At 37.2% G+C, this 27983-nt stretch overlaps 1 protein-coding gene across 4 annotated transcripts; it reads right to left on the bottom strand.

Annotated features, from left to right (window-relative positions):
* Window positions 1–3241: 3241 nt before the first annotated feature.
* On the bottom strand, window positions 3242–27051 carry PCF11 (PCF11 cleavage and polyadenylation factor subunit). 4 transcript variants are annotated; one of them, XM_025928324.2, is made up of 16 exons: window positions 26533–27051; window positions 22691–22816; window positions 20592–20780; window positions 20044–20238; window positions 17981–19098; window positions 17413–17593; window positions 16823–17306; window positions 14724–16288; window positions 13113–13212; window positions 9729–9848; window positions 9117–9219; window positions 7034–7217; window positions 6365–6520; window positions 6022–6114; window positions 5474–5509; window positions 3242–4363 (listed from the first exon to the last, which is right to left on the bottom strand). In XM_025928324.2, the coding sequence occupies exons 1-16, from the start codon at window positions 26722–26724 to the stop codon at window positions 4148–4150; spliced, it is 5058 nt and encodes a 1685-aa protein (XP_025784109.1). In that variant the 5' UTR covers window positions 26725–27051; the 3' UTR covers window positions 3242–4147. The 4 variants fall into 4 exon arrangements, with proteins under 4 accessions (XP_025784109.1, XP_025784107.1, XP_025784110.1 ...); XM_025928322.2 differs by having other exon boundaries at window positions 3838–4363; window positions 9117–9222; XM_025928325.2 differs by having other exon boundaries at window positions 3838–4363; window positions 9117–9222; window positions 17216–17306.
* Window positions 27052–27983: the final 932 nt, after the last annotated feature.

Genomic DNA, 27983 nt, shown 5'->3' with positions numbered 1-27983 from the left:
CAAGAAGGACAATTTGGCATTGTCAAAATTCTAAATGTACACTGCATACTTGGTAACTTTATCCAGTTGTAAAAATCTCAGAAATCAGTTACAGTAGGATAGTCGCTACGACACATTATAGTTGTGAATAGACACTTGAGTATCAGTGAAAGAATGGGTAAATTAGGCTGCATTCATATGAAATATTACACAGTTGTAGAAATGAGGATCTACATCAACATGGAAAAAGATACACTGAATTTTAAAAAAGGCAAACTGCACATGCAATCTCAGTTTTTTCAAAAAAAGGATCTACAGAAGATAAATTCAGTAGTTACTTTATAGAACAAGAAAGATGTGAAAGGAGACTTTGTTATTTGATTTTTTTAATTAAAAAAAATTTCTTCCTAAGTAAAAGTACAAAAGGATAGGAAAACATGCACTGCTGTATAAAGCAGAAGAAAGTACTTTTAAGGAGTATATGGGCCAGGAGCGATTAAGAGACTAAGAAAAACACTTGTTTTGGCAAGGAGTCATTGGGAATACTTAGGAGTCAAGATGTAAAAACTCAGAATGCACAGGATTTCAAGGTAAGTGAGGGACTGACTGAAGGAAATTTCTCAAGTGAAATTCCAGAACACTGAAGTGGGCATCTCAGCATTCCAGAGAAGTGGAAGCTTATGGTTCCACCTCTCAGGTTTTCCAAAGAGGGGTCTGCCTAATCCCCCATAGATAAACTCTGCATCTAGTTCCAGAGGAGGGAGTAAAGCCAACACCAGGTAATCCTCTCCCTTCTGTGTAGGCAGTCTCTTACTTCTCCAGCATCCTTGCTCTCCCTTTGGTGCACACCTGCAAACTGACTAGACACTCCATGGGTGCCTTGGTTCTTGCTCTTTCCCACCTGCACAGCAAAGTGACCCCGTATAGGATTAGGAGAAAACCCTACTTCTACAGAAGTTCAGGCCTTGACAGTAACCTGACATTCCATTTCTACATCCAGATTCCTCTTTAGTCTGCTAAATCTTTACACTTGCAGGAATGATTAGATAGATGTCTTCTTACATTTTTTCTGGATATTCTGTATAAACCTCTTACAGCATTTAATAGTTGCTAAATGGTTTGTAAAAACAAAGTCAGCCAGGAAAGCAAAACTGGAAGCTAGAATGTTCTATTTTAGGCTAAGCTGTTACATGGAAATCTTAGAATTTTTATTATATAATTAGGTCTTTTTTTTTTTTTTTTGCCAAAGCTTATTTTATTTTTAGCTGAATAAGGTCGTATTTTAGTATTTTCCAGAACATTGAAATTCAAAGTTTTAAGTAAACAAATTATGTTAAAATCAGAACATTGTAAAGAAAAAATTTGTAAGTTTTAGGAAATAACCCTTTTATTCTCACAAACTTCAACTATTACTTTAAAAGACAATATTCCATCTTCCCTGAGGCTTCCTTTGGCTTTCTTTGCTACACTTAATATTGTAGATTACTTACTAGTTCTAGTTCCCAGGGGTATGTGTTGACTTACTTTTCCATTTTGGGGGCCTATAATTCAGTGTTGCTTCTTTCTAGGTAAGTTATCAGATCTAGCTGTTCGTTAAAAATCAACTATGGTGTTTCTTTTAATTAAGATTTAATTGACATTATTTTCAGGTATAACTATGGAGCTTCTTAAATGGTAGAGGCACCTGAATGAATGAGAATCTACTAAATGAGACCCTCCAAACAATCTGTTCTTAATATTCACTGATTCTAATGCAGTGAAATTTCAGGGCCACACACCTAAATCACTATCCAACATCCAGCCTCCTGTGTCAAAAACTAGGAACTAAATTTTCAATTCCAACTGTAAATACCTGTAATCATCAAGTATTGTCCATCTGCCACTCCAAAGCTAATTCCTTTTGTGCTGTTGATAATCTCTTTCCAACTCTGAGATTGGTCAATCATCTGTCTTCAACATGTCTCTCCAATGAACTCCTTTTAATATACATGTTAACATCTCTTTTTTGCCTCATTCTAACTACAATTAAATCTCTAGTTAAATTTCATAAGAGTAGCTCTTACTATTGTGTTACCTCTCACACAACCCATTGCTACTGGTGTTGGCACCCATACCTAGCTGTTCTTCAGTCAATTGTTTCTCAGTCATTCCATATTTTCTTGACTTGTTTACTACCCAGTCTTTAAACTTTTGTTTTACCATTTTACCATTACTGGTTTTATTTTTTCAATAGGGCTTCTTTCTCACCTTCCCACCTAGGAGTCTAAATGTTTGCTCCCCAGGGACCTGTCCTTGACCTTCTTCCTTGGTATGGATACTTTTGGTACACTGGTAGGTTTGAATGTCACCTTTCTTTTGATTGTCATACCTTTAAGCCTTTGATAAAAGTTATGGTCTCCCCAAAGGAAGGTACAACAGAAAATTTTGCCTATGTTTTTGGATGCAGACCCCAGCCTTTCTTCCATGACAGTGTTCATGTATATTCCTAAGTTCAGCTATCACAAATATGTTACCTCTCAAATCCACTGGACACCTAAGTTTTCTGACTGAACCTCTCTATAATAGCATTTGACAATCTCTTGTATTCATTTGAATCTTAAAAAAAAAGAAAAACATGCAGATAGGGTCTGTTTACAATTTCTAGTGGTTCCCATGCTCCCCAGTGTAATACAACTAAGCATGCCGAAGGAGACTTCGTAATTTTCAAAGTTGTTTGGTTTTAACCACATAAAAAACATTTGAAAGCACGTGTTTTCAAGATTTTGTTTGCTGTTCATTCTCCACAGATATGTGGACTCCTAGTTATCCTCCAAGACTCAAATACCACCACCTTTAAGTCTTCCTTAACCAACTTCCAGGTAGTTTAGTGTACCTACTTATTTTTTTAATTGCAGAAATGAAGTAGTAATCGCAGTAAAATGAAGCAAAGCCAGATCTACATTCTTGTTCAACTGTTTTTAGTGACTCAATCTGTACACTGGGGGACACACTCTATTATGTAGTAGTATCTGTAAATACCACAGAAAATATATGTAAAAAGTTTGCCAATGCCTACCACATAGCAAGTGCTCAACAAACTGACTTTCACTGTTTTGTATGCCCATCTCCAATAGATGACAGGAAAGATTAATCTTGCATCTCAGAGATCCTGCCTTATATATAGCAGGTGCCATGCTCAGGTTTTAAAGAACAGAGTGATGAACAAAGACGTAAGAAAAAGAAGCCATTCTAAAGCCATTGAAGAAATAAAAAAAATACAAACTTGAAGTTTCTTCATCATTCTATTTATTACATGTATGAATATTAACATCTCATGGTATCCATCTAATTCAGTCAAAACCAACAAAGGAAAAAGGTTAACCATGTTTCAAATGAACATTCTTACAGATTCCCCTGTAACTTAAAATAGAAATATGTTCATCTGCATTAAATTGTTTGACAAATTTGAAAAATGTCACTTAAAAAAAAAAAAAATCACCTTTAGTACTTAAATATATTTGTTAATCGCTTGATGGTATCAGTGTCCAAGTTCAATAAAAGTTGCTTCATTAGATACTTTTCAAAAATGGACATCTGGATGGTTCTCTATAGCTGGAGAGATATATATGCAAAGTCCTATTTCAGTTTAAAAAATTTTTCAAGTCTGGCTTTTCTATTTGAGAAAAGTCCTGCAGTGCTCTCTCACAACCCTCATTTGAAGGATAAAACTAACCAGAATTTGCTTCTGTAATCATGTGAAGCTACTAGAAAAAAAAATCTTTTATGTTGAGGTTGCTGTTTAATTCCATTTTCACCCAATAAAAAGTACAGAAACACTGTCTTTATTTGATGGTGTGCATAAATATTACACTCCATGGATAGCAAAAATATTTTTTATTTATAATTTACAGTTTCACAAGTGAAAATCGTACATTTTTACACATACAATTTCATTTTGTTAAATTTGCACACATCTACAGAACTTTCACACAACAAGCACCTGAAACTGTGCAGGCAGTAGGAAATGCAAATACTAAAATGTATTTATTAACCAAATGAGAGCTGAAGGCCCTGCCTCAGCTAGACAATTTATATAGATATATGTCTATATATACATAAAAAATTCTTCACCTTCTAGATCCAACAGCAGCTTTTTTTTAAAAAGAAAAACATACCTTTCTCATTTTATTTAAACTGACTCGACTGTATCACTTTCTGTTTTAATTTCAGTGGGTGTTGCTATGCTTTCCTCTGTACAAGCTGGTGGGGTATCAATTCGTTCTTCCTTAACTTTGGGACTTTCACAGGGTTCCTGCAATTCATTTTTGACAATGTTCAACATAATGTTCAAAGGGTTTTCAACTGGTGTCTTGCTGGGAGATGGTGTACAATCAAATGAAGATGTCTACAAAATGAAAAGCCCTGTGAGTTCTAATTCAAGTTCAAAAGTACCACATTAGTTTTATTTATAAGACCTCTGTGTGGACAAAGAAACATACACGTAACAAATAAATAATACCTGCTTCCCCATACATTATAAAAGCAGGCAAATAAATATACTGAGCATTTAATACATCCTCAGCAGTGATCTGAGCTAAGAAAAGCAGTAACCACTGTCAGGCCAAAAGAAGTTGATTAGATATACTTCTATATTTAATCCCACAGAGATAGTAACCCCTACATATACTATGGAATTGTGACTATTGTAATTTCAAATACTCTGACCTCACAAACCATCAAATGTCCTAGAATGTCTACTCTCTTTTGATTACCTAAATGTATCTTCCAAACTGCCTTTTTAATTTTTATTTATTTTTTTAGTTTTTTTTTAAGTTTATTTGTTTTGAGAGAGAATAAGCAGGGGAGGGGCAGAGAGAAGAAGAGAGAATTTCCCAAGCAGACTCCGCACTGGCAGCACAGAGCCTGAAGTGGGGCTCAAACCTATGAACTGCAAGATTACCTGAGCCAAAATCAAGAGTCTAACGCTTAACTGACTGAGCCACACAGGTGCCCCTCAAACTCCCTCTTGAACCAGTCAGTGTTTATTGTTTGGTTTTAAGAAATGGTTACTCTCAAATATGAAAATTTGAACTTCTGAAGTCAAGACAGGTCTTTCAGATTTCACATGTGATCACTTTAAAATTATTCCTATGCTGGAATATGCTAAGTTTAAAAAAAAAAAAAAGGGCCGTAAACACTACCCATAACTCGAGAAATCTGTTCACATTATGATCATCCTCTTCAGTTTCCCTCACATTTCTCTGGGCCTACTGTTTTAGTAAAAAACATCAAGACTCAAGTGAATAGAATGCAAGGAATACAGAAATTTCAAAATCTAAATCAGATCCTATCAATCTAGCACCAATATTTAGTGAACAACCTAAATGCTACATCAAAACACAAAACAGCTCAATAAAGTTAAACAATATTGCTCTGATGCAAAAAAAAAAAAAAAAAACTGAAAATAGAATTTATTAATGTACATGACAAAAAACAGTAATCAAAAAGAACTTACATTTTGATAATCTTCGTAACATGATGGATGATAAATCTGAAGCAAAAAGAAAAACAGTAAGTAGGTATTCACATGTGTGTTCATTTCCAGTAGACTATTCTGATAGGATTGTCTTTTTTAATTTACACCAAAAAATAGCTACCTTAGAAAGGTGGCAAAAATCACTTGGTCACATATGTGGATAAAACAAAAATTTCATCCAGTTTCTCTGTAATCTTGCTTTATACATTTAAGTAGATAACATGGTATACTTTTAAGATAGTAACAGTTTTTTTATGATGAATTATAAATTCAGAATTAAAATGATGTGGTTTAGGTAAAAAGAAGATTGACTAGATTCAGATCTACTCTGGGTTTATCGTTAACTAATTCTGCAACTTCTTATATAAAATAAGTATAGAACCAATTGACTGCTAAAATAACTTCCAACTCAAACACTCTATACCTTTTTTATAAGAATCAAAAAACAAAAATTTTTCTTTCCAACTGGTGAGCTAGCCCCTACAAAAAAAATCTAATCTTAACACTTATAAAGAATTGAAAATTACCTTTCCATCTACTCTAATAGCATTTTTTAAATGCCATTCCTCCTCTTCTTCATCCCAGTATTGTTCAAATTGTTCTTGACAGATTTCACAACTCTAAAATAGAATCATAAAAATGAAATTTACAGAACACATTCAATCAACTTAGGTAAAAACATATAAACATTTTATTAAGTGGAAGAAAACTTAAGTGTTATCTGGAAGTTCAATATATAAATACAAAATAAGTTCTAAGGATTTTGCATTCTTCCATGCAAAAATAGTTAACATTTATTTTGCTGTTGTTGGTCACTGATAAGGAAGTCAGGGATGACCAGAGGTAGAAAATTTAATATTCTTTTCTTACCTCAACTGCTCCAGCTGGTCCAGCAGGTACACTTTGGAACTCCTTTTCTTTTGCAGCCTCCTGAGTTTTGAGCACAACTTCTTCATGCACCTTTTCAAAAAACTGGCTCTTTGCACGTTCTTCCAAATCAGCTATTTCCTCAAATTCTATCCAGTCCTTAAAAGGAGTTGATTTAAAAGGAATATTTTCATTTGTTTCTAAACTTTTACTGTTTATCTTCAATATAATAGCATTGAAAGATAAGGGTACATTTACCTATAATATGCTTTAATATTATTTAAAATTATACTTTCTCTGTGAACCCCACAACTTAGAGACAATACAAAGCAACTACTGAACAGTTAAGTTCTTAATGTTCATTTTCCATTACCTCTAGAGTTACAACTAATTTAAACAAGATAAATTTCACATAAAATTTTTAACCAAAAAAATAATGTCATAGGAAATTGGAATTTTACAGCTAGTAGAAACTTACGTCCTACTCTTATCTCAACAAAAAGCAAATACATACTCTTCAAATTTATTTTAAAAACGTTTTATATTCTAGGGATCAAATTCTATTTAGAAAATTGATGAGATAGCTCCCAGCAATTATTTAAACTATAACACTTTTTAGAATGATAAGATTTAAGGGTTAAAAGATGGTTTAGAGGTATACTGATTACTTACTGTTAAACTGTAGTACCAACGTCTATGAGTGACTTTTCTGCTAACATCTTTTTCAGTTCTGTTTTGCCGATAATGCCAGTCCAAGTGGTCTGCATATACATCTGTCTGTGATGTTGTAAACCTCATTCCACAAGAGTAACACTGAATACCAGTGTACAGTCGATTTATAACGCTATCATAACGTCTATTTTGAAAAACAAAGAAATCATCTTTAGTTCTGATAATTGGGAAAAATGGCCAAAAGCTGGCTGAAACAATACCTAAGATCAATATTGTTCTCTAATATGTCACTGACCCTCTTTAAATTAACTTTGGTGAATTTTAGAACATGGAGTCTATCCTCTTATTGATAGGCCTGGCCCAGTTATTTCCTTTCTAGCTAAAAATGGAATGATCATCTGCTAACTAATAAGCCAATAGCTGGCCTGCTCTTAGATTAGTGTCAACATCAAGGTGGACATAGCAGATGGGTATGGCAGAACAAATGGATTTCACCTCTTCAGATCTTTGGAGTTCTGAATGACTCAACTACCCCACCCTCATCTAAAGAATGGTGAAAGTAGTACAAAAGAAATAATAATAGTATACATAACTAAAAAGAAAAATTAGACTCATGGTAAACTGAGGTCACCATCAGTTCTTACAATTCTGAGCTTCCTATTTGGAAAGAAATAGGTATACAGACCAACTAACTGAATAAATAGGGCAGTTATGAACTGTTAATACTAAATAATGATTTAATAAAAATGGTTTTATAACTATATGGGGAAGAGTTGGTAGGACAGTAAAAGAGCTGGCTAAATCTTCATTTTCAGGAAATCAAAAGATTGTCTAAATGTGATAAATCAAGAAATAAAGAAAAATATGTATCTTTTAAGAAATAGAGAAATGCAAGGAACCATAACTAACAGTTAAAAATGGTTTAAAAAAAGCATCTGGGTGGGGGTACTGGATGGTTCAGTTAAGCATCTGACTCTTGATATTGGCTCAGGTCATGATCTCAGGGTTCGTTGAGAGCGAGACCCGCATCCAGCTCTGCGCTGACAGGGTAGAGCCTGCTTGGGATTCTCTCTCTGCCACTCCCCACTCACACTCCCTCTCTCTTTCAAAATAAATAAATAAACTTAAAAACAATTATTTTTAATGCTTCTGGGTAAAGAGTAAAGCCAGGAAAAAGGGATACTATCTTTTATTATAAGCCTTTATTAGAAGACTTTCATTATAAAGCTTTAATTCCATGAATTACAGTTAAAAAAAATTGAGTTTTAAAAGGTGTAATCCATTAGGTGTCTATATTTTTATGAAGTATTCATAAGGATATAATAAGTCCATAAAGCACCTTTAACTTTTTTTATAGGAGTAATACACACAAATAAAATATTAGGAAAAAATATGCACCAAATGTTAAAAGAGTGGTTATCAGTAAAGTTGGAATTGTAGGTTAAATTTATTTTCTTGATTTAACTGAATTTTCTAATTTTCTTTTTTTTTCCTTAATTTTTTTTTTTTTTAAGTAGGCTCCATGCCCAACATGGGGCTTAAACTCACAACCCTGAGATCAAGAGTCACATGCTCTACAGAGCATGTAGGAATTTTCTAACTTCCTACAATGAATATGCATTACTTATGAAATGAAAATAGATTTTTTTTAAGTTCTTAAATACTAGACTATAAAAACCTCATTTTCCTATCTTCAAAAGCACAAGAATATCAAATACAGAAAAAATGATTAAGAGAAATGGAGATAAAAGGAATACATCATGATTAATACCTATTATTGTAACTCCTTATATTTCCTATACCAAATACAGATATTAAAAAATTGAAATTTGGGGATGGTCTCTCGGCCTAAATACTTGTGCAGCAGACATATTTTAAAACAAAATTTAAAAACATAAAGGCTTCTTGAAGTTTATGTTATGTATATTTCACTACATTAAAGAAAAAGAAAACATGCTTCCTAAATTTTATAAACACTTGAAAGAGGGGTAAAATGAATAGCACTAATAATAACATCCACTGTTTAATTAAAGTCATTGTCCCATTTATCTTGGAAAATTAGAAAGAAAATTAGATTACATACTGTTTCAGTTCTTCAATTGTAAAATTGGTAAGATCTGGAACATCTTGATCTTCATTTTGATCTTCCTCCTCTTCAGGGGCAGGCTGAGCAGCAACTTCATTTACTTCTTCAATTGAAAAAAAAAACAAACTTCTCAATACCATTCTCTAAGCATTCATTATAGAGGAATACTAAAGTGTCATAAACATACAGAGAACCCCATCTTGTCTATTCACTGTATTTACTGAACAAGGAAACAAATACAATTCTTTGTTTTGATAACTGAAATTAAGTCTGATTTCTTAAAAGTCAATTTTCATGAAATTTTATTTCATCAATATTCAAATTATTTTTAAAAACTAAATCAATATAAAATAACTAGTAAAAAGTCTGCACATGGCATTTGCACGAACGTAAAATGAAACAATGTCCACTATAAAGTTACTAGTACCATCTTAGAAAATTTTTAAAGTATTTCATTATAAGCCAATTATATTTCATTTCCAGAAAAAAATTAAAAATGCAAAATTTTAATGACTTTTATCATAACTTATAACATTATAGCAATCATACATACACCTTTAAAACTTAATGAAGTTTTGTGTACATGCAGTATAGAAAAACCATACTCACGTGTTGTAGCTGAATCAGGCTGGGACAATTTGAGAATTCCTGTTTTTAGCAGTTTTGAAAATAATTCATTTACATCCACCTGACTGAGATGATTATCAGGATATGCCTTTGGAAGGGCTCCTTTAAAAAAATAGCACTCTTAAAATGAAAGTAGAACTCAAAGATGTAAATCATACTATGCATTTTTCAAAGTTTTCTTCAAGATGCCCTATCAATAATAAATTTGGGGAATGCATGGGTGGCTCAGTCGGTTAAGCGTCTGACTTCAGCTCAGGTCCGGTCAGTGAGTTTGAGTCCCATGTAAGGCTCTGTGCTGACAGCTCAGAGCCTGGAGCCTGCTTCAGATTCTGTGTCTCCCTTTCTCCCTGCCCCTCCCCCACTCATGCTTGCTCACGCGGCGCGTGTGCACGCTCTCTTTCTCTCTCTCTCAAAAATAAACATTAAAGAAAATAAAAAAATAAAAATAAATTTGAAAAAATCTTCTTCAGGATGAGTGTAATTATCACAGAAGCTCCTAAAGTGAACTTTTCATTTAGGTCAGCAAGTCCTCATCTCTTAAAAATCTATTCTAGGACAAATATTAAAAGTTAACACTGAAAACACTGATACTTTATGAAACTTTATAATAAGTACTTTATAAATACTTTATTGAGCAGGGATAAACCCACGACAGGGTATCATGACCTGAGCCAGAATCAAAAGTCGGACGCTTAACCGACTAAGCCACCCAGGCGCCCCAATTACTATTCTTTAAATCAACTGTAAACATAGTATTTTAATGTATTTGTATGTCACTATTATCTATTATGCATCTCACTATACCTCTAGAAAAAAGTTCTGAACTACTAAAAATTTCTCTTCATGACAGGAAATTCAGTTTGCATCCACAATATACATAATCCCTGCTCTTAACCATTGCATACTGTACCCTTAGCACAGTCCGTTGTACACTGCGGGCTAATTAATATTTGTTGAAATGTCTGAATACATGAATGAATAAATTAACCTCAACAGTCAATTACAACACCATTTCACACCCTAGTTTAACATTTACATTTCACTGGGATTAGCTATTTATGTTTCAGAGTTGTAACCAGCTATTCACAAGTCTGTGAGCAGCTGAGTTGAGTGATCAAGGGCATGAACTATGGAAACAGACTCCTGGGATTCTAACTGGAAATCCCATTTTCTAGTTGTGTGACATAACCAAGTTGCATATCTGTGCCTCAGTTTTATAGGTAAAGAAGAGTCATCCTAGAACAATACCTAGCATACAGCAAATGATCAATATGTTTAAATATTTACTACTAGGAGGTGTTTTTACTTTCATTTTCTTTTTTTTTTTTCAGCGTTTATTTATTTTTGGGATAGAGAGAGACAGAGCATGAACGGGGGAGGGGCAGAGAGAGAGGGAGACACAGAATCGGAAACAGGCTCCAGGCTCTGAGCCATCAGCCCAGACCCCGACGCGGGGCTCGAACTCACGGAGTGCGAGATCGTGACCTGGCTGAAGTCGGACACTTAACCGACTGCGCCACCCAGGCGCCCCTTTACTTTCATTTTCAAGAAGAAACCTTAAGAGAAGCTGAATATAGAACCCTGGATGCTTTTCACACCTCTTTAGTAGGAGTGAGCAGAACCTGAAGTAAGGCATACTTAACATCTCACTCAATTCCTCCAACCTACAGGAAAAAGATGTGATTTCCTCTGTGACATTGCTATGCCCTGTGTGTATACACATGCACCCCAAGGTTGTAAAAACAAAAAGAAAATCTGCAGTTTTTGCACACTATCTCGTGCTACTCAACCCAACATAACAAATCCTCTACTCAACAAAAAAAAAAATGAGTTCTAAAAAGAATACGTTAATACAGCACGTTACGAAGCACTTTTGCATATACTACCTTATTTGACTCAAAAAACAAACTTCCCAAGCAAATACTGACTTTATTGTCTGTCAAGAGGAAGCAACTGAATCCCGAAGAGGATATTTGCTTATACCCTGCCTACCTATAAAGTAGTAAAGTATAGTTTCTAACACTGGTCTTCTGACTTTAGATCCCAGTTCTTTCTTCCCTTTTCAATACAGTGACAACAAAAAAACATTTAAAAAATATTAATTTATCCTAATTGTCAATCTAGGAACTAAAAACACAAGTGTTTTTCAAATTAATTACATGAAATACTTGTGATGACACAATTTAAGAACTAAAGCATAAACTAGAACTTGACTGACTAGGCTTTCCCTAGTTACTTCAGAAGTTTTGGAAAACTCCCTAAATTTGTAAACTAAATAGTGCCACGCTACAGCATGTTTCTGAAAGTGCCTATTTTAATGATTAAAAAAATAAAGCAAGTACCACTACAATTTGGTTGGGCTAGTTCTCAATACACTAAAGCTTTGCAGTTATTTTATAAAATACCATAATTTATATACTTCCCATTGTTTTCAAATTAAATTTAAAATTCACTTTTTTTTTCTGTTTATTTTGAGAGGAGAGAGAGAGAGAGAAAGAAAGAGCGAGAGAACAAGCAGGAGAGGGGCAAAGGGAGATGGAGAGGTAGAGAATCCCAAGCAGGCTCTGCAGCATGGAGCCTGATGGAGTGCTCAAACTCATGACCTGAGCCAAAATCAAGAGTCAGATGCTTAACTAAGACACCCAGGCACCCCAAAACTAAAAATCGCTTTTAAAGCTCTCACATCCAATAGTTACTGTATCCATAACAATACTGTTATGCCTCATCTCACAGTAACAAAAGAGCTTCTCAGGGGACCTGGCTAGGGACTCAGGTTTTTCTACTTTTTTGTTTTTTTTTAAGAAGGCTCTACACCCAACCCAGGGCTTGAACTCACAACCCCAAGATCAAGGGTCACATGCTCTACCAACTAAACCAGCCAGGCACCCTATTTCTACTTTTTTAACATGTTGTGTACAATTATTATTTGAGTGCCCATAAAGACATATGAATGAATCAACTTTATAAAGCAAAGTCCCTAGTATTCACTTCATGTTTGCTGGATCATCACATATACACAAAACAAAAACTCAAAATATCAAATAACTGAGATTTCTGAGGTTTGTCATTTATTTCATTTTACCTCAACACAAACATCACCCTTTACTCCACCCTCCACAGGTTTCTTTCTTTTTTATGGTCTACAAAACCCTGGCTGACCATGTCTAGCTATAAACAGGATCCAAGTGAATACACATAAACAGTGGAAACAAACTCAAAAAGGGAACACAAATTTCTAGCCAGATTAAATTTCTCTAAACTGCATATCCCCTCTCAAAATTGTCATTTCCTAAAACTGACAAAAATAGCTACTCAACAAAACAGTATTTGGTTTTTGAAAAAACGCTAAGTTCAGAAAGTACATACCTGAAGGATTCTGAACAAATGCTCCAGGATTTTGTGGATGAACTGGTAAAAATTGTTGTCCTTGGCCAAATGCTACTGGCTGAGCAACACCAGTAAGAACCTTTAAGAGAAACCTTGGTTTTAAAAAAGAACATCCTTTCTGTATTTTAACTAAAACTTTAACATTCTGATCATATAAAAATACCGACAGATATCATAAGGTCTGGTTTCTACAATAAAAATGTACAAGTGTAACTTAACTGGATCACTTCATTTCTAGACTTTCTACAAAAATGAAACAATACTCCCTTACCTGTTTCATGGGTTATAAGATATATGAGAAGTTTAAGATACCATGCAAACATAAGATAGCCAACAGTCTGTGTGACCTTACACAAATCACTTTACCTTGCTGATGCTTTCCTTTATTTTACAAATAGAACTGATATCTAGAGATATGACCTGTACACAATCATAATGGCTAGCTGTCAGCAAAGCTGAGGCCAGAACTGCTGACCAGACTCCTTCCCACAGATATGAAAAGCCTGCTTTAATCAGCAATCTCTTAACTCTTTTTTGATCATCCTGCTTGAACATCATACTTTGGGTTGCAAAGTAGACTGTAAAAGACAAACAACTACTGTACAGACTGCTTGCTATCAATAATGCTTATAACACATTTTAAAATCTTTTTGTTTTACATTTTCTTCCATGAGACATTACTACTATAAAATGAATCTGTCCTAGTAAGAAAATGTCAGTGCCTAGCAAAAAAGTGAATTTAGCCCAGGAGAATTTCAGCAGGCAAGCAAAGTAGTCATTAATCACACAATGTAAGCACACTGCTTTATAATTATTTCAATATGCATTTTAAAATATATGCAGAACAAAAGCAAAAGAATACCAACAGATGATTGTACAAGTTGAGGTGATGCACTGAATGTATTTGGGAGACATGTCACAAGTTTCCTGTGTTTACATTAATATCACACAACTGTATTCAACTGGAATCACTGGAAAGGTGGTGAAAAGTAAGAAGAAAAGAAAAAGAAAGGCTGTAAAAGCATGGGCAGTTTGATTTTATTTAACTCAGGTTAAGGAAGTTCTTAAAAGTCTAAAAATCCCTATAACTTTAAGGGGCTCCACAGTTCTACAATGTAGCACGAGTCTATGAAACAAACTCACAATTGTGTAATACTTTACTACCTTTGAAACCAAAAAGGAAAAAACATAATGGGGAGGCTATGCATGTGTAAGGGGTAATATGGGAAATCTCTGTATTTCACAGCTCAACTTTGCTGTGAACCTAAAACTATTCTAAAACAATAAAGTCCATTAAAAAACAAACACTGTGTGTGTGTGTGTGTGTGTGTGAGAGAGAGAGAGAGAGAGACAGAGACAGAGAGAGATTTCTACAGATCCTGGGAGTGCTAAAATCAATTTTGGATTTAAATTGCAAATTTAAGGCTCAAGACTCTCATCCCACTTGCCTAGCATGTGGACTTTTGGAGTACCTTACAAACTGTCAATCTACAGAATAAATTATCTCCTAAAAATCTTCAAACCCTAGAAACATTAAAATGGTCCACATCTGCAAAGAACATCATTTTAGAGTAACTACAACAGACTTACCTGTTGAGACGCCTGAATATTTCCTACTGTTATTGGAGCAGGTAAATTGCCAAAGTTTCCAAATTGGGAACTCTGGAGATTCTTTTCATCAAAATAGTGTCCAGAAGCTCTGTTAAGGGGATTCGAGAAACTCTGGTTTCCAGGGCCATGTGGTCCATTAAAATTTGGTCCTTGAGGTGAATCAAACATTTGTTCATGTCTTTGGAACTGTAGTCCTTGGGATGGGGCATTAAAAGCATTGCCAGGTGGATCATTATATGGACCAGACTGATTGAAAGATACTGATTCAAGCCTTTGTGAAGGATGATTGTCAAATCGTGTGCTTTGAAGACCAAGAGGAATATCAAACCTTGATGCTTGCTGGTGTTGTGGGCCATCAAATCTTTGAGGTACACCATCAAATCTTGGTTGAACCTGCTGTCCAGGTGGTCCATCAAATCTCTGTGGGCCTGGCTGACCAGTTCTTTCAAATCTAGGACCTGGCTGCCCATGTAATCCATCAAATCTTGGCAAGAGTGATGGCTGACCTGGCTGCCCATCAAACCTTAAAGCATGACAACCTTCAAATCTTGGACCACCTTGACCTAGAGGCCCTTCAATTCTCAGGCCACCTCCTGGTACAGAAGGACCCTCAAACCTCATTCCACCTCCTTGTTGGACTAACGGTCCTTCAAACCTGATCCCAACCCCTGGCTGACCATGTGGACCCTCAAACCTAAGGTTCCCACCAAGTTGATTATGTTGTCCTTCAAACCTCAAACCAGCTACTGACTGACCATGGGGACCCTCAAACCTCATTCCAACTCCCTGCTGTAGCAAAGGGCCCTCAAATCTGATACCACCTGCTGGCTGACCATGAGGTCCATCAAACCTAATTGCAGCCCCTGATGGACCATGACCCCCTTCAAATCTAAGTCCACCTACAGGCTGACCTCGGGGATTATCAAATCTAAGTCCACCCACAGGCTGACCATGAGGTCCCTCAAACCGTAGACCACCCACAGGTTGACCCCGATGTCCCTCAAACCTGAGACCACCCACAGGCTGGCCCCCTGGTCCCTCAAATCGCAAACCACCTGCAGATCCCTCAAACCTCAGACCAGGTGAACCTTCAAACCGAAAACCACCTCCTCCTGCCTGCCCAATCGGCCCCTCAAACCGCAGAGGCGTCCCTACTGGTCCTGGAGGACCTTCAAATCTCAAAGGACACCCACCTCCTAGCTGACCTTGTGGTCCTTCAAATCTCAAAGGGCCACCTCCCCCCATTTGTCCTGGTGACCCATCAAACCGAAGAGAACCTGGTGTAGGAGGTCCATCAATTCTAGGGCTTAATTTATTAGGTCCTTCAAAAATCATCTTGGTTGGACCATCTCTTGTTACTGATGGCCTACTAGGTCCATCAAATAATGGTCTGTCTTCAGCTAAAGCTGTAAGTCGCTGATTTGTATCGAGGCCGGCAAATCTTGATGCTGGGCTATCTACAAATGGTTTATCTGAATCTTCGTATCTAGGTCGCTTAAGTGGAAAACGATCATTGAAGGGTGACCTCTGCTCTTCTCGTACACCTTTTAAAAAGAAAAAGATGTTATTTTCCCTGAATCTGAATTTTTATTAAATTATCTTAAATCTTTTTATTTTCATGTAAATGTTTAGCCAAAAATATCCAAAACTATCTCACTTTATTAGAGGGGAAGGAAAAGACAGCATATCAAGCAGCAAGAAAGAGGATGCCCTCTACAGTCAGACACACCTGGGTTTAAAAAAAAAAAAAAAATCCCCATTTTGTCAACTAATTATTTGACTTTGAGAGCAAGTTATTTAACCTCTCTGGTCTTGCTTCCTATCTGTAAAATGGGATAAAATATATTTAATTGGGTTATTGTGAGGATTAAATCAGATTACATATATAAAGAACCTAAGTACCTAACACATAGGGTGGCCTTAAGTATTAGCTCCCTTCCCTTCCCTTTGAGGGGAAAAAATGAAACAAAATAAACAAAAGGTAGTCTGAACAGTCACAGAAATCCATCCCCACTTAGCTTGTTCATTTTCCCTTCACTGCTGATTCAATAGGCATAATCTGATTTAACTTTTTCTACCTTTAGCAGAGACTTGCTCGTCATGTCTTCTCCGGCCCTCATGGGGTGAAAGATTCTCAGCATAAGTACGACTCCCAGATATAGGAGAAAGACGTCTTGCTCTTTCACTAAATTGTTCTTTTCTGTCAAACTGTGCTCCACTATTCCTACTTGCATGTTTACTTTTGGATGGCTCACATTCTATTCCAGACAACAAGGCATCGGTCAAAGGGTAGTCAAAAATATCAGGATCTAAGAGATCAAGTCTTGGAAATGAATGCTGAACCTGTGTCCTTTTCAGTTTTGCTTTATGTTCATAGTAGGTTAATTCAGCATCAGATAAGAGAGGTTTCTTTTTTAATCCACCTTTATTTTCTTCTGTAGGACTATCCCGTACATTGCATCTATGTTTACCTTCTTGATACTGAAATAGCTGTCGAATTTGATGCACAACAACAAGGAACTCATCCTGTGTAATTTCACCAGATGCTAAACGTTCACTCGTCTGTGTAGGGGTGATAAAAGGAAATCAAATATTTTAAGTATAAAAAGCACTTACAAAAAAACTTAGACAAAAGAGAATAATGACTACATGTGGTCATAGTAACTACCTTTTGAAGTAATTCTCTTTTGCTTGCAAGAGTTAACTCTTTAGGAATCTGAAGATTGGCATCTACACTTAATCGATGCTGCTGCTTTGGGGTTCGAGGTGACAAGATTCCTTTAGTGCTTGACCAGCTCTCCCTATGCCTTAGATGAGGAGATTTACTATGTTCATCACCCTGTTGTAAGCTGAAACCACAAAAACATGTTACTTCATGAAAATTTTTTCAATTACTCAGGACCATATTCCAAAGGATCTGGTTAAAATGAATACATGTAACTACAAAAGTTAACTAAATGATTAAGAGTACAAGGTCTGAAGTCAGGAAAATCAGACATGAATTCTACTTCTTGCATGTCCTAGACGTGCAGCTTTAGGTAGACTAGTTAACCTTTCTAAACTTGTTTCCTTATCTGTAAAATAGGAATACTAATGGTATTTCACCCACTTACTGAAAAATAAAAGGGAAAATAAAGCACTAATTACAGCATCCAATAAATATTACCCAATTTTAAAATTAAGACTGTCTTTAAAACATACATTATTTTACTTAATTAAAAACGTTAACATCCTACCTTTTATTTTCTTCCCAACCAGATTTCCATCTTTTGGTAGACTTGGAACTTTGCCAATTTTCTATATTCTCCTTTGGTTCAGTGCCGGATTTTGTAGAATGCTGATTCGCAGCTTCTTGTGGTCGTTCCTCTTCAGTCTTTTTTATTCGCCTCGGATCTCGAATATCTTGTTTATTACTCCTTTTAGCATTTCGCTCTTCCCTGGAAGGTAGCGTAAACTCTTCCATATGTGATTGCTTAACTCCTGATTGGCGAATCTTTCCAGCTTTGGGTGTGGAACTTGGAGACATACTCCTCTGCCTTCGTTTGGGTGACCGCCTATCTCTTCTCTTTGGAGAATGTATAATTGGTGATCGAGACTTGGGTGATCGCGATCTTGACCGCTTTCTAGTACTTGATCTCCCTGGTTTTGTCCCTTGTTTTTCTGATTCTTCCGTTATTGTATCCTGCTTTTGTACGATGCCATTGATGATTTTATTTCGACTTCCAACGAGTCGGTGTTCAGATGATTTCATGTGCTCATCTTTGTCCTTTTTTTCTGCAGTTTTTCTCTTGTCTTTTATATCATCATCTTTGCTATCAGTCTTATCCTGAAGATGTTTTTTTAGCCTAGGATCTCTCTTGCTCATATCCGACACCCTTGTACTTTCGGATTCTTGATTTTTCAAGTCTTTTGTGTGGGATAATTTGTTTTTCAAAGGTGATGGTGATTTAGATTTAGATTTAGATTTAGAATCTAATTGGTCAAGTTCTTTCTTGGTTATTTTTTCACCTGATTTGCTTTTCTCTTGCTTGGATGAGTTTAGTTTTTCAGAGGGTACAGTTTTACTTGTCTTAATATCAGATTGGTTCAATGTGTTCATTAGGAATTCTTTCCTGTGACTCTGATCTTTTCCATGCGAAGAATGTTGACTCATCCTATTAAGACGGGGATCCCGATTAGTTCCTTTCAAATCCTGAATTTGTAAGGATGGACCTGGACGGCTTTTCTCTGGTTGCACAGGAACTTGATGGGGAGGTTTAACAGCCAAAGGGGGAATTTGTGGAACATGTAATTTGGATGGTGCAGATCCAGGACCTAAGTTGGATGTCTCCTGCTGAACGCTAAGAGAAACTGCCTGAAATACAAAATAAACGTTTATGTTAATACATAAAACATGCAGATTATCTGTCAGGAAAACAAAACATAAAGAATGTAATGTTTTTTCAATAAATCCATTCAATACTACAGTTACATTGTATACTTCTAGTGTTTAAGTGGAGATTAAAATGAAGAGAGAAAGTTCATGTACTTATGGGGCTTGTTATTTCTTACTAGTCCTTTACTTTGGGGTTTTTGTAATGTAATCTTTAAGAGAATGAAAAAAACATCCTCCCTCTTCCTAATTATGCAGGATTCTGAGCCAGACTGCTACTAAGAAATTACCAAATAAATCACTGCACCCTAGGTGCACAAGAATCAGAGTCATTCCAGCTAAATTTTAGGTCATAAAATTTAGTTCCTCCTAATGTCACTGATAATGAACTTGATAAAATCTTGCCTTCCTGCACTTCCTCACTCTCAAATTCAAGTGCTAAGTAAAATAACTTAGTAAAAGGTCATTCATGCATGGAAGTAGGTAATCTTCCTGGCCTCCTTAATTTTGTGATGGCTTTTCTTTCATAGGCTTTAGGAACTGGATTTCTACTCCTGAAACCTAAGCTCATAAAACATTAAAGACTACGCAAAAACATTCACAACAACACACCTAACCATCTTGGGACAGGTCTTAAGTTCACTTGATATAATGTTAATTAAACTAAGGTGTTATCTTAAAAGATAGCAATTTAACAGAAAAAAGTACTTGAAAGAAACTAGTGTATAGTTTATACTCAAGTGAGTTTTACAATAAGGAAATAAAAATTTGGTGTAATAAAGGTACCATAATTTACAAAATAAATGTGGAAAAAGAATACACTCACTAATAAAAATAACATGCTAATACAATTCAAATACAAAATAATTACTTCTCTATCTGAAGACAGGTTTAAAATATTTAAAATGCCAAATCTCCTCTACTTACCAGTTGTGCCTTAGCTTGCTCTAGCTCAAGCTCCAGCTTTTTCTGCTGAAGTTCTAACAACTGTTTTTGTTTTGCCAGTAACTGCTGCCTTATTAGTTGTTCTTGAGTAAGATTCTTCTGTATATCAGGAACAATTGGAGGAGTGGAGATGCTAGGGGAACTGACCACTGTGCCAGGTGTTGAAGGCTCTTCGGGCTATAAGAGAAAATAATGTGTTAAAAATATATATTTCACGGCTAAAAAGGAAGCTAAGGAGGAACTAAAAATTATCAGCTGACCTCTTAATAAATATTATCCATAATCATAAATGGCTTGTCATGTTTAAAGCACACAAAAAATCTTCCAAAAATTTAAAAACCGAAATAAGGATATTATGTAACACCTCAACAAGAAGAATGTACTTTAAATGCACTGTGAACCTGAGTGAAAAAAAAGTTTTTTTGTAATGAAACTAATTTAGCACGGGGTATTCTTGAGATTTCAAACAAGAAATTTTAGGTAAATCGAAATCTGATAAAGTATTATATACCATTCATATTAAAACTTACCGATTTATTTAAAAATTTAGGATTCACATGGATGCTAGATGTATTCACATTGGGGGGCAGAGGTTTAATAGGCCAAGCAGGATCTAACGAATTGACTCTGACATCCAGGGCATAAAGTTTCTTCAAAGGGAATATTTCATCCCATGTGGAACGTAATTTAAATAAACTTTTTCTAGTATTTTCATCCACCTAGAACAACAGAACAATTCTATGGCTTGTTAAGTTACTATAGAATGTTTTAATTATTAAGAATTAAAGCTATATAAATCTCTGTTCTCAATACAGCAAACATACTACTCATTCATAAATATGTACAACAGTAATAACTTATTAAAGGTATATTTGGTTTGAAAATGTAAAGTTTAATAAGAAACTTCTCCTTCAAAAAAATTCAGAAAAATTAAAGTCATTGTCCCCTGGCCTTTATGAAAGCAAACAACTAAGCAATTCTATTTTTAACAGTACAAAATGTTTCCAAATTTTAGGGCTTGATATAGTATTCCTTATGTTACTCTTACTCTGGACAGAAGTCTAAAACAACTAGAAATTAGTTGAACCTGTAAGACAAATCTGTCTCCCTAACCAATCTTCTGCAATATAATATGGTTGGCACCTATAAACAAGTTATTTGTGGTATGGAAGGCACCATAAAAATTGAAATTCACAGGTATCTTATCCACTGTTGAGCTTCAGTGTTACCTAACTATGACAGGAATAACAATAACAATGATATTCAGAAACTAGTTAGCAGAGACACCTAGTACTTGGGAAAACTGAATTAGAATTTTAACTTTAGGATAATAAAGCCTGGCCTATATTCAAGTCTTTAGAGTTATATTTATTATAGTCATTTTCATCAGCTGCAGGGTCAAAGCCCTGTTAGATTCAGTAATATTCTACCAAACACCCAACTAAATTTGAACATAATGAAACTGAAACCAAGAAGCTGGTTTAGCTCCCCAACTCCTGTAATGCAAAGTTGGCTTCTTAGACTACAGCTTCAGGTAAGCAGTATTTAGCCAAGGTCTACAATACACTATTCATCAACAAGCCCCTTAATACAATTTGAAACCCAGCTTTCCAAATTTCTTCTGCATATACTTACTAGCAGTATTTTTTTCTAAGAACTGAGAAGAAAAAAATTACTCAAGTAGCAACTACTTGAGTAAAACAAACAAGTAACAAACAAGTAAAATCTGTTCTAACAAACAAGTAAAATCTGATATTTCTTTCAATATAATTCCAATTCTCCAAGTCTGACAACTGTAAGATTTCTCCAAACACAACAGGTTCAGCTAATAAAAGATAAGAACTACCATTTTTTTTATGTTAGGTAACAAGATTTAAAACTACTTATAAATGTCCTTTTGCTAAGTGTGAAAGATCAAGTCTGACAGGAAGAGAATGGATTACTCCAGCAAATCCCTTGTCTTCCTCAGCCTAATACTGTATTAAACAAACTACCAGATACAATGTTATGGAAGGAAGAAGTTGCAATCTCTGGGTATAGAAACTAACAAGCCTTTCTTCTAAACACTAAGAGGGGATTAAAAGTATTTCCAAAATAACTTAAAGCAATTAACTGGTCCACCATTCACACATACCTATTACATTCACAGAAAACACACTTGAACAAAGTAACAGGAAACATTTCCGGGGGCGGGGGAGGGGGGGTGGATCACAAAAGTTTCAGGCACCAATCACAGGCTGGGACACACAGGAAGATTATGCTTTTCCAGATAGGAATAGTCAACATCCTAACACCAAAAACTGCAACAATGAAATTTGAAGTATTCTTGATAGCTTCAGATATTTTTGCCCATATTCTAGTGATGGAACAGACCTTCATTCAAATGAACTCAATTAAAAACAAAACAAATTCTAAAAGCAAACCCCATCTATTCTTGAATGGATAATGGAAAAGCCCTAGAATCTGCTTTAAAGATCTAACATAAAACACTAACTTTAGCATGGTACTTGATAAATATCCAAGAGAATAAAACATTTCACCACCCAAGAAAACCCAACACAAACACAAGTATTTATTTAATCAGGAACACATTTTTTAAAAATTCAAATGTTTCTAAATGCATATATACCTTTTCAAACACACAAATAAATGTTGCAACTAGATTTTTAGTAAAGGCAGTGAGATACTCTCTTCCAACGTTTTTCACGATAGAATCCATAAGGTACATAACAGGAAGCTTCTCTGAGGAAGGAGCCTGAAGTGATAAAAAGAAACTGAGAAGTTTAGTATAATGAATTGTCACCAAAGAATCTTTTAAAAGTGAGTTTTCAAACATACAATACAGATTTCTATTCTTGTTGACGCTAAATACTTTCGAATTAATATTAACCTTTATGAAACTTAAATGTTCAATCAAGGTGTCATCTCTTACAATGATCTTTAGTTGAGCATATAAAATTAGCTCAGAAATACCAGAAAGACAAACCGTAATCTTTAGCACATTCATTTAACACTCGATGTAATTTCAGGTTCATACGGTATAAAGACCTGTGTTTTAAGTGAGCAAAAAGGGGAAAGGGTATTTTCTGTAACCCGAGTGTAAGCTTTGTGACTCCCATTAACTTAGAATAGTGTGCCTAGATTCAACGAAGTAAAGTTTCCAGACTTCTGGCAGAAGCCCTAATTTTCATAGGCATATTTTATATGTTAGACTCTATGACACTTTTGTTACCTGTAAAATCATTAGGATTACTTTTCTATAATCCAATGAACAAAGAAATTAAGTACACTTCACATATGAAGTTAATGGCAAAAAACACTCTGAAACTTGCACAAGGACATGCAGGAAGGTGCAAGTTGTTACTGATACAAGAAAAACTGGATGGAGCAGCTGCTGAGTCATGTAAATCAGGTTGAACTTGACTCTGGAAACCAGGATTTGTCCTGAAGATTTTCTTCACAGCATGGACTCTCCGTCGAAATATTTTTCCTCTGACATGCACAAACCAGTGTTTCTAAATTTGTGCAAAGCCAGTGTGGTGATGCTGATACAGGTGGCCCTTTCCAAAGCAAAGAAATGTTGCCCCCAGTTCAACTGCAATGCCTAACCCACCACTGGCTTTTAGAATGTACAGCAAGTTTCCAGAAAGCATCAGCAGGTTCACAGACTTGAGGAGCATTAAGACACACCATAAAAAGTGTTAACTCCGACTCCACAGGAGCACCCATGATTTAAAGACAAAATAAAAAAAAAATTATCCCCATTTACCCATCCCATGTGTATCGGAATCTTAACCCTGAACAACACTTACCCATAGCTATCTGTAGCTAGGGTAGGCTCACAGTTCTGCAGTACACAACGCCATCATATTTCACAAAACCAATTGCCCATACAAGTGTGTGGAAGTGCTCTTGCTTCTGATAACACCTTTACAACCAAAGTTGGCCAAGGAAACCTTTGAATAACTTTGTATGAAAAATTTCTTTTAGGGTCCTAATAAAAGGGTTCACAAGGCCACTGCATGTGGGTATACTAGTAAGTACCAACATGTCCAATGCTTTATTGCTGTGTCTTTATCTTACCATGTCATGTTTTATACCATTTTAGTCATTGTTGTACTTATGAAGACAGGCTCTCTTTAAAACCAAAATCTGTTCAGTAGGCTAATTTTTTTATTGTACAAGTGAATCCTGTATGTAATATTTTTTCACTACTACTGCCTCATGGGAAGAGTCAAATTAGGTGTGAATCCTTTAGTAATGCCGAGACGCTAGAGAATAAGGACACAAACATTCACCTCCAGAAACACAAAACCAAGCCAGTTTGCTACCAAATGACAGAAAATCCCTCCCCTCACCCTCAACCCCAACCCTGATTATTTCCCCAGTGACTTTTACATCTTTTCCTCAACCTGGCTTTCCAAAAATAACCAGGAAACGTGTGCCAAAAAAATTTCAGCTTTTATCAGCAAATAGTCCATCTATTTTCACCACTCTGTGTCGCCATACACAAATACAAATTTTAATGTGGTCACTATCGTCAGCATTTAGTTTTCACTTCTCGAAGGTCTTCTGGATCCATTAAAAACCAGCAAGGAAACTGTTGAGTGACAACCTGAACTGCTAAATATTAGACTCTGTGGAATATTAGTAATCCCCAAACTACTAGGTAATTAGATTTTAAAAATCAATGTTATTTAAAAAAAAAAAAAGAAAGAAAGAAAGAAACACAAGTGTTTTGTTTTTTAAAAAAGGCATTCAATGTCAAGGTAAGCCTTCAACAAGGCAAAAACTAAGTTTTCACGTCCAACATGTTTGTGATATCAATAAAAAGGATGTTGAGTATGAGGAATGCTTCCTTTTTAAGTCTCATACTTTAAAAAAAGAACAATAGCTGTTTCACAGACATTCACAGGAAAAGGTGAATGAAGACTTGTATTTTAGCTGTCAGACTGAGCATGACAAACTTGTTGGGCCCTTAAAAACAAAACAAAACATCTTTACTTTTTTGTCCTCTTTAAATTAAGGTATGAAAGGACCACCTGAAACCGTGTATCTTGTGAACAGATTTACCCAAAAGAGTGGATGGAACCTAAAGAATGAACCCAAGTCACTTAAAGACTTTTGTTTAAAACACACAACCACGTAGATAAAAATAAGTCTTGGAAACAGATTCTACACCTTACAAAGGTAAATAAAAAAGACAAATACATATTTTATATGTTTTATTCACAAATTTTATAATACCAGTCACACATTTCAAAACCATTTATTAAGAGTCAGACCACTCAGTTGTACACTAGACAGAAACCGCCTCTAAACAATATATTGGTGGTTGTTGTTAAAGTGGCCTTTTAAAAGGGGTTCACTCTGCTAAAAGGAGGCTCATCCTGTTAATTTCAATCACTAACAACTAGAAAAAACTGAACCATAGTACAAGCTTGAAAAATAACTTAAAACGTAATACTGGGAAGCTATTAAAACTCATTATGATAACTAAGTTTAACAGTAACTTAAATGACATCGCTCCCACATGAATCCACAGAAGAGGAGGACTACAGGGAAATATAGGGTGGCAGAGGACCACTTCTGTCAAGGGGTGAAGAAAAGCACGTCTTCACTATCAGGGAAGGGAGGAAAAAAAGAGAAAAGGAAGAGGAGGAGGGACTGAACTTTTCAAAAAAAAACTGCAAGTACTTGTTACCCACTGGGCCAGTTCTCCACCTACAGGTTGGATAAGATCTCCTCCCCCCACCCGAACCCCGCCCGAACCCCCAATTTCCCGTATTTTGGGGCAAATTAGACCCTCCGATAGGAGAATAAAAGTTCGATCTGGCCGCCCCCACCCCAAAACGGGGCTGACGGGTGTGAGCAGCTGCCTGGCTGGCAGGGAATGGATTCTCCTCTCTTCCCTTTCGCATCATGTGCTTTTCAGGCGCCATGTTGGGCTCCTAACAGGCGGCTGCTCCACTCGGGGCCAATTCCCTACTCCCACCCACCAACAGCTCGCTCCCAGGTCCCCCTTCACCTCCTTCCAACCCACAGAGCACAATTACCCAAAAGGGTAAGGGGGTGGGGGTGGGGGCAGGGAATGGGAGAACCACCACTCCCCACCTTCCCGGGGGTTAAAATGGTTTTAACTCTTACTTCCCCACACCACAAACTGCCTTTTAAGTACCCCCCTCCCCAAAGGGCTCTATTCAAAACGTGTGTGTCGGGATATACAATGCGGTGGCCTAAATAGGGAGTTGGTAAGCGGAAGTGGGACTCCACCCTTTATCCTCCCCACTCCCTCCCCCCCAAGAGAGGCCCACGCTCGAAGCCTGGGCCAGAGACCGAGCCTGAGTTGGAGGTGGAGGGTTGGAGAGGAGGAACACTGTCCCCCTTTGGATGGAAGCGAGACCTGGGATGAGGCTGACACTAAAATCAGGGAGTATTAGAAGAATAGGAGGCTGCGGGGTGTATAAAAACCTTGGCGGTTTGGGCCTCGATGAGAGAGACGATCTCCTTGGCGAAGGGCAGGTTCTCCTCGGCTAGAATGGTCAGCATATTGATGTGCGGTTTGCTATTGAAGGTCAGGTCTTCGAGTGATGATTGATAATCCCGACAGGCGTCCTCCCGGGCCCCCGCAGTACCGGCCTCGGCCGGCGTCTGCTCTGACATTGCGCCGCGGCCCCCCTCCGAGGTCCGCCGCAGCTGAAGCTGAAGCCGCTCTCGATACCCCGCCTCCCTTCCGACTCCTCTTCCTCTCCCCGGGTCTCTCGCGGCTCCGGCTTCACCACATGCTGACCGCGGAGGGGGGTTAGGGGACGACACAGGGGGAACCTCGGGTATGAAACGCCGCCGTCTCAAGGGTGATCTCCGTCCACTTCCAGCCGCCACAGAAGCTTCTTTCTCCACAGACACAAAATGGCGGCGGCAGTGGCGGCTCCAGCTCCGAAAATGTCTGTGTTCCCAACCGCTGCGTCGTGCGAAATGAGCAAGGGGAGGGGAAATGTGCGGTAAAAGGGCGGGGCCGTTGAGAAAACCAGGGGTGATTGGTTCATCCAGTAACGTCACAAGCCCCGCCTTCGGCCCTTCCGCAGGGCGTCCTGGCACCGCCTTCTTCTCCCGGCCCTACCCGGGCTTTCGCAACACCTACTGTTCAGAGGTGCGGTGAAAAAGACGGCCCCTCTCATTGGCTGATTCATAAGGGACTGTTCGGTCATTTGTTACCATAACAACCCATTCAGGGAGGCCAATAGGCTTGGGGGAGCCTGTTCCCGAGGCCCAACCCAACCAGTTTAAGGAGAAAGCTCAGCCGTTCCCTCCCCTCGTCCCTCCCTCCGCAATCCCCTAGCCACTGAGCGGTTCCGTCAATCATCCTCCCTCCCGCCTGCCCTGGCGGCCGCGGCCAGGGGGTGGGGGCTGAGGGGAGCGAAGGCTTTCGGCCCGCCACACCCCACCTCGCCGCTGGCGACTCAGGTGCTCCCGAGAGCCTGGGCGGGTCCAGCTGCGGGGCAGATTGTCTCTCCTGGAACTGACACAGGGAGTGAGACGCCGAATTTACCCGGAACCTGGGGAAGTGGTCTCCACGCTGCTTCCAACATCCACAAACAAAAACACCTAGGCCAGCTTTCTTGAGTCGAATCCCCGGGAAAAGGCTTTTATTTAGAGTTGTGTGCGAAAGGCTTTTCCGTAGGGATTTGGAGATCTTTGGGGAGCCGACTCAGATCTCTAGGAAGGGTTTCTCAAAAGCCACACCCAGCCTCTAGCCTGATACCTCCTCTGTCTCAATCTTCACTTCGAAACAGCCTTAGAATACGCTATTTGGGGCACGTAGGAGAGAGTCTCTTCGTGCGAGCGTCTTTTCCCAGACTTCTAAAATCCTATTTGGAGGCTGGAAGTGATGCTCTCGAAACACAAAGCATTCAAATAGTTCT

Source organism: Puma concolor, chromosome D1 (assembly GCF_028749965.1).
Source record: "Puma concolor isolate L17-30 chromosome D1, mPumCon1.1.hap2, whole genome shotgun sequence".
Lineage (NCBI taxonomy): Eukaryota > Metazoa > Chordata > Mammalia > Carnivora > Felidae > Puma > Puma concolor.
This window is presented reverse-complemented; position numbering and strand designations above follow the sequence as displayed.

Coding starts and splice junctions, on each gene's coding strand:
- PCF11 (XM_025928322.2), bottom strand. CDS start 26,724: ATGTCAGAGCAGACGCCGGCCGAGGCCGGTACTGCGGGGGCCCGGGAG. Junction 6,521..7,033: donor GTTGGTACTACAGTTTAACA/GTAAGTAATCAG, acceptor ACTCCTTTTAAG/GACTGGATAGAATTTGAGGA. Junction 6,115..6,364: donor GACCAGCTGGAGCAGTTGAG/GTAAGAAAAGAA, acceptor ATTCTATTTTAG/AGTTGTGAAATCTGTCAAGA.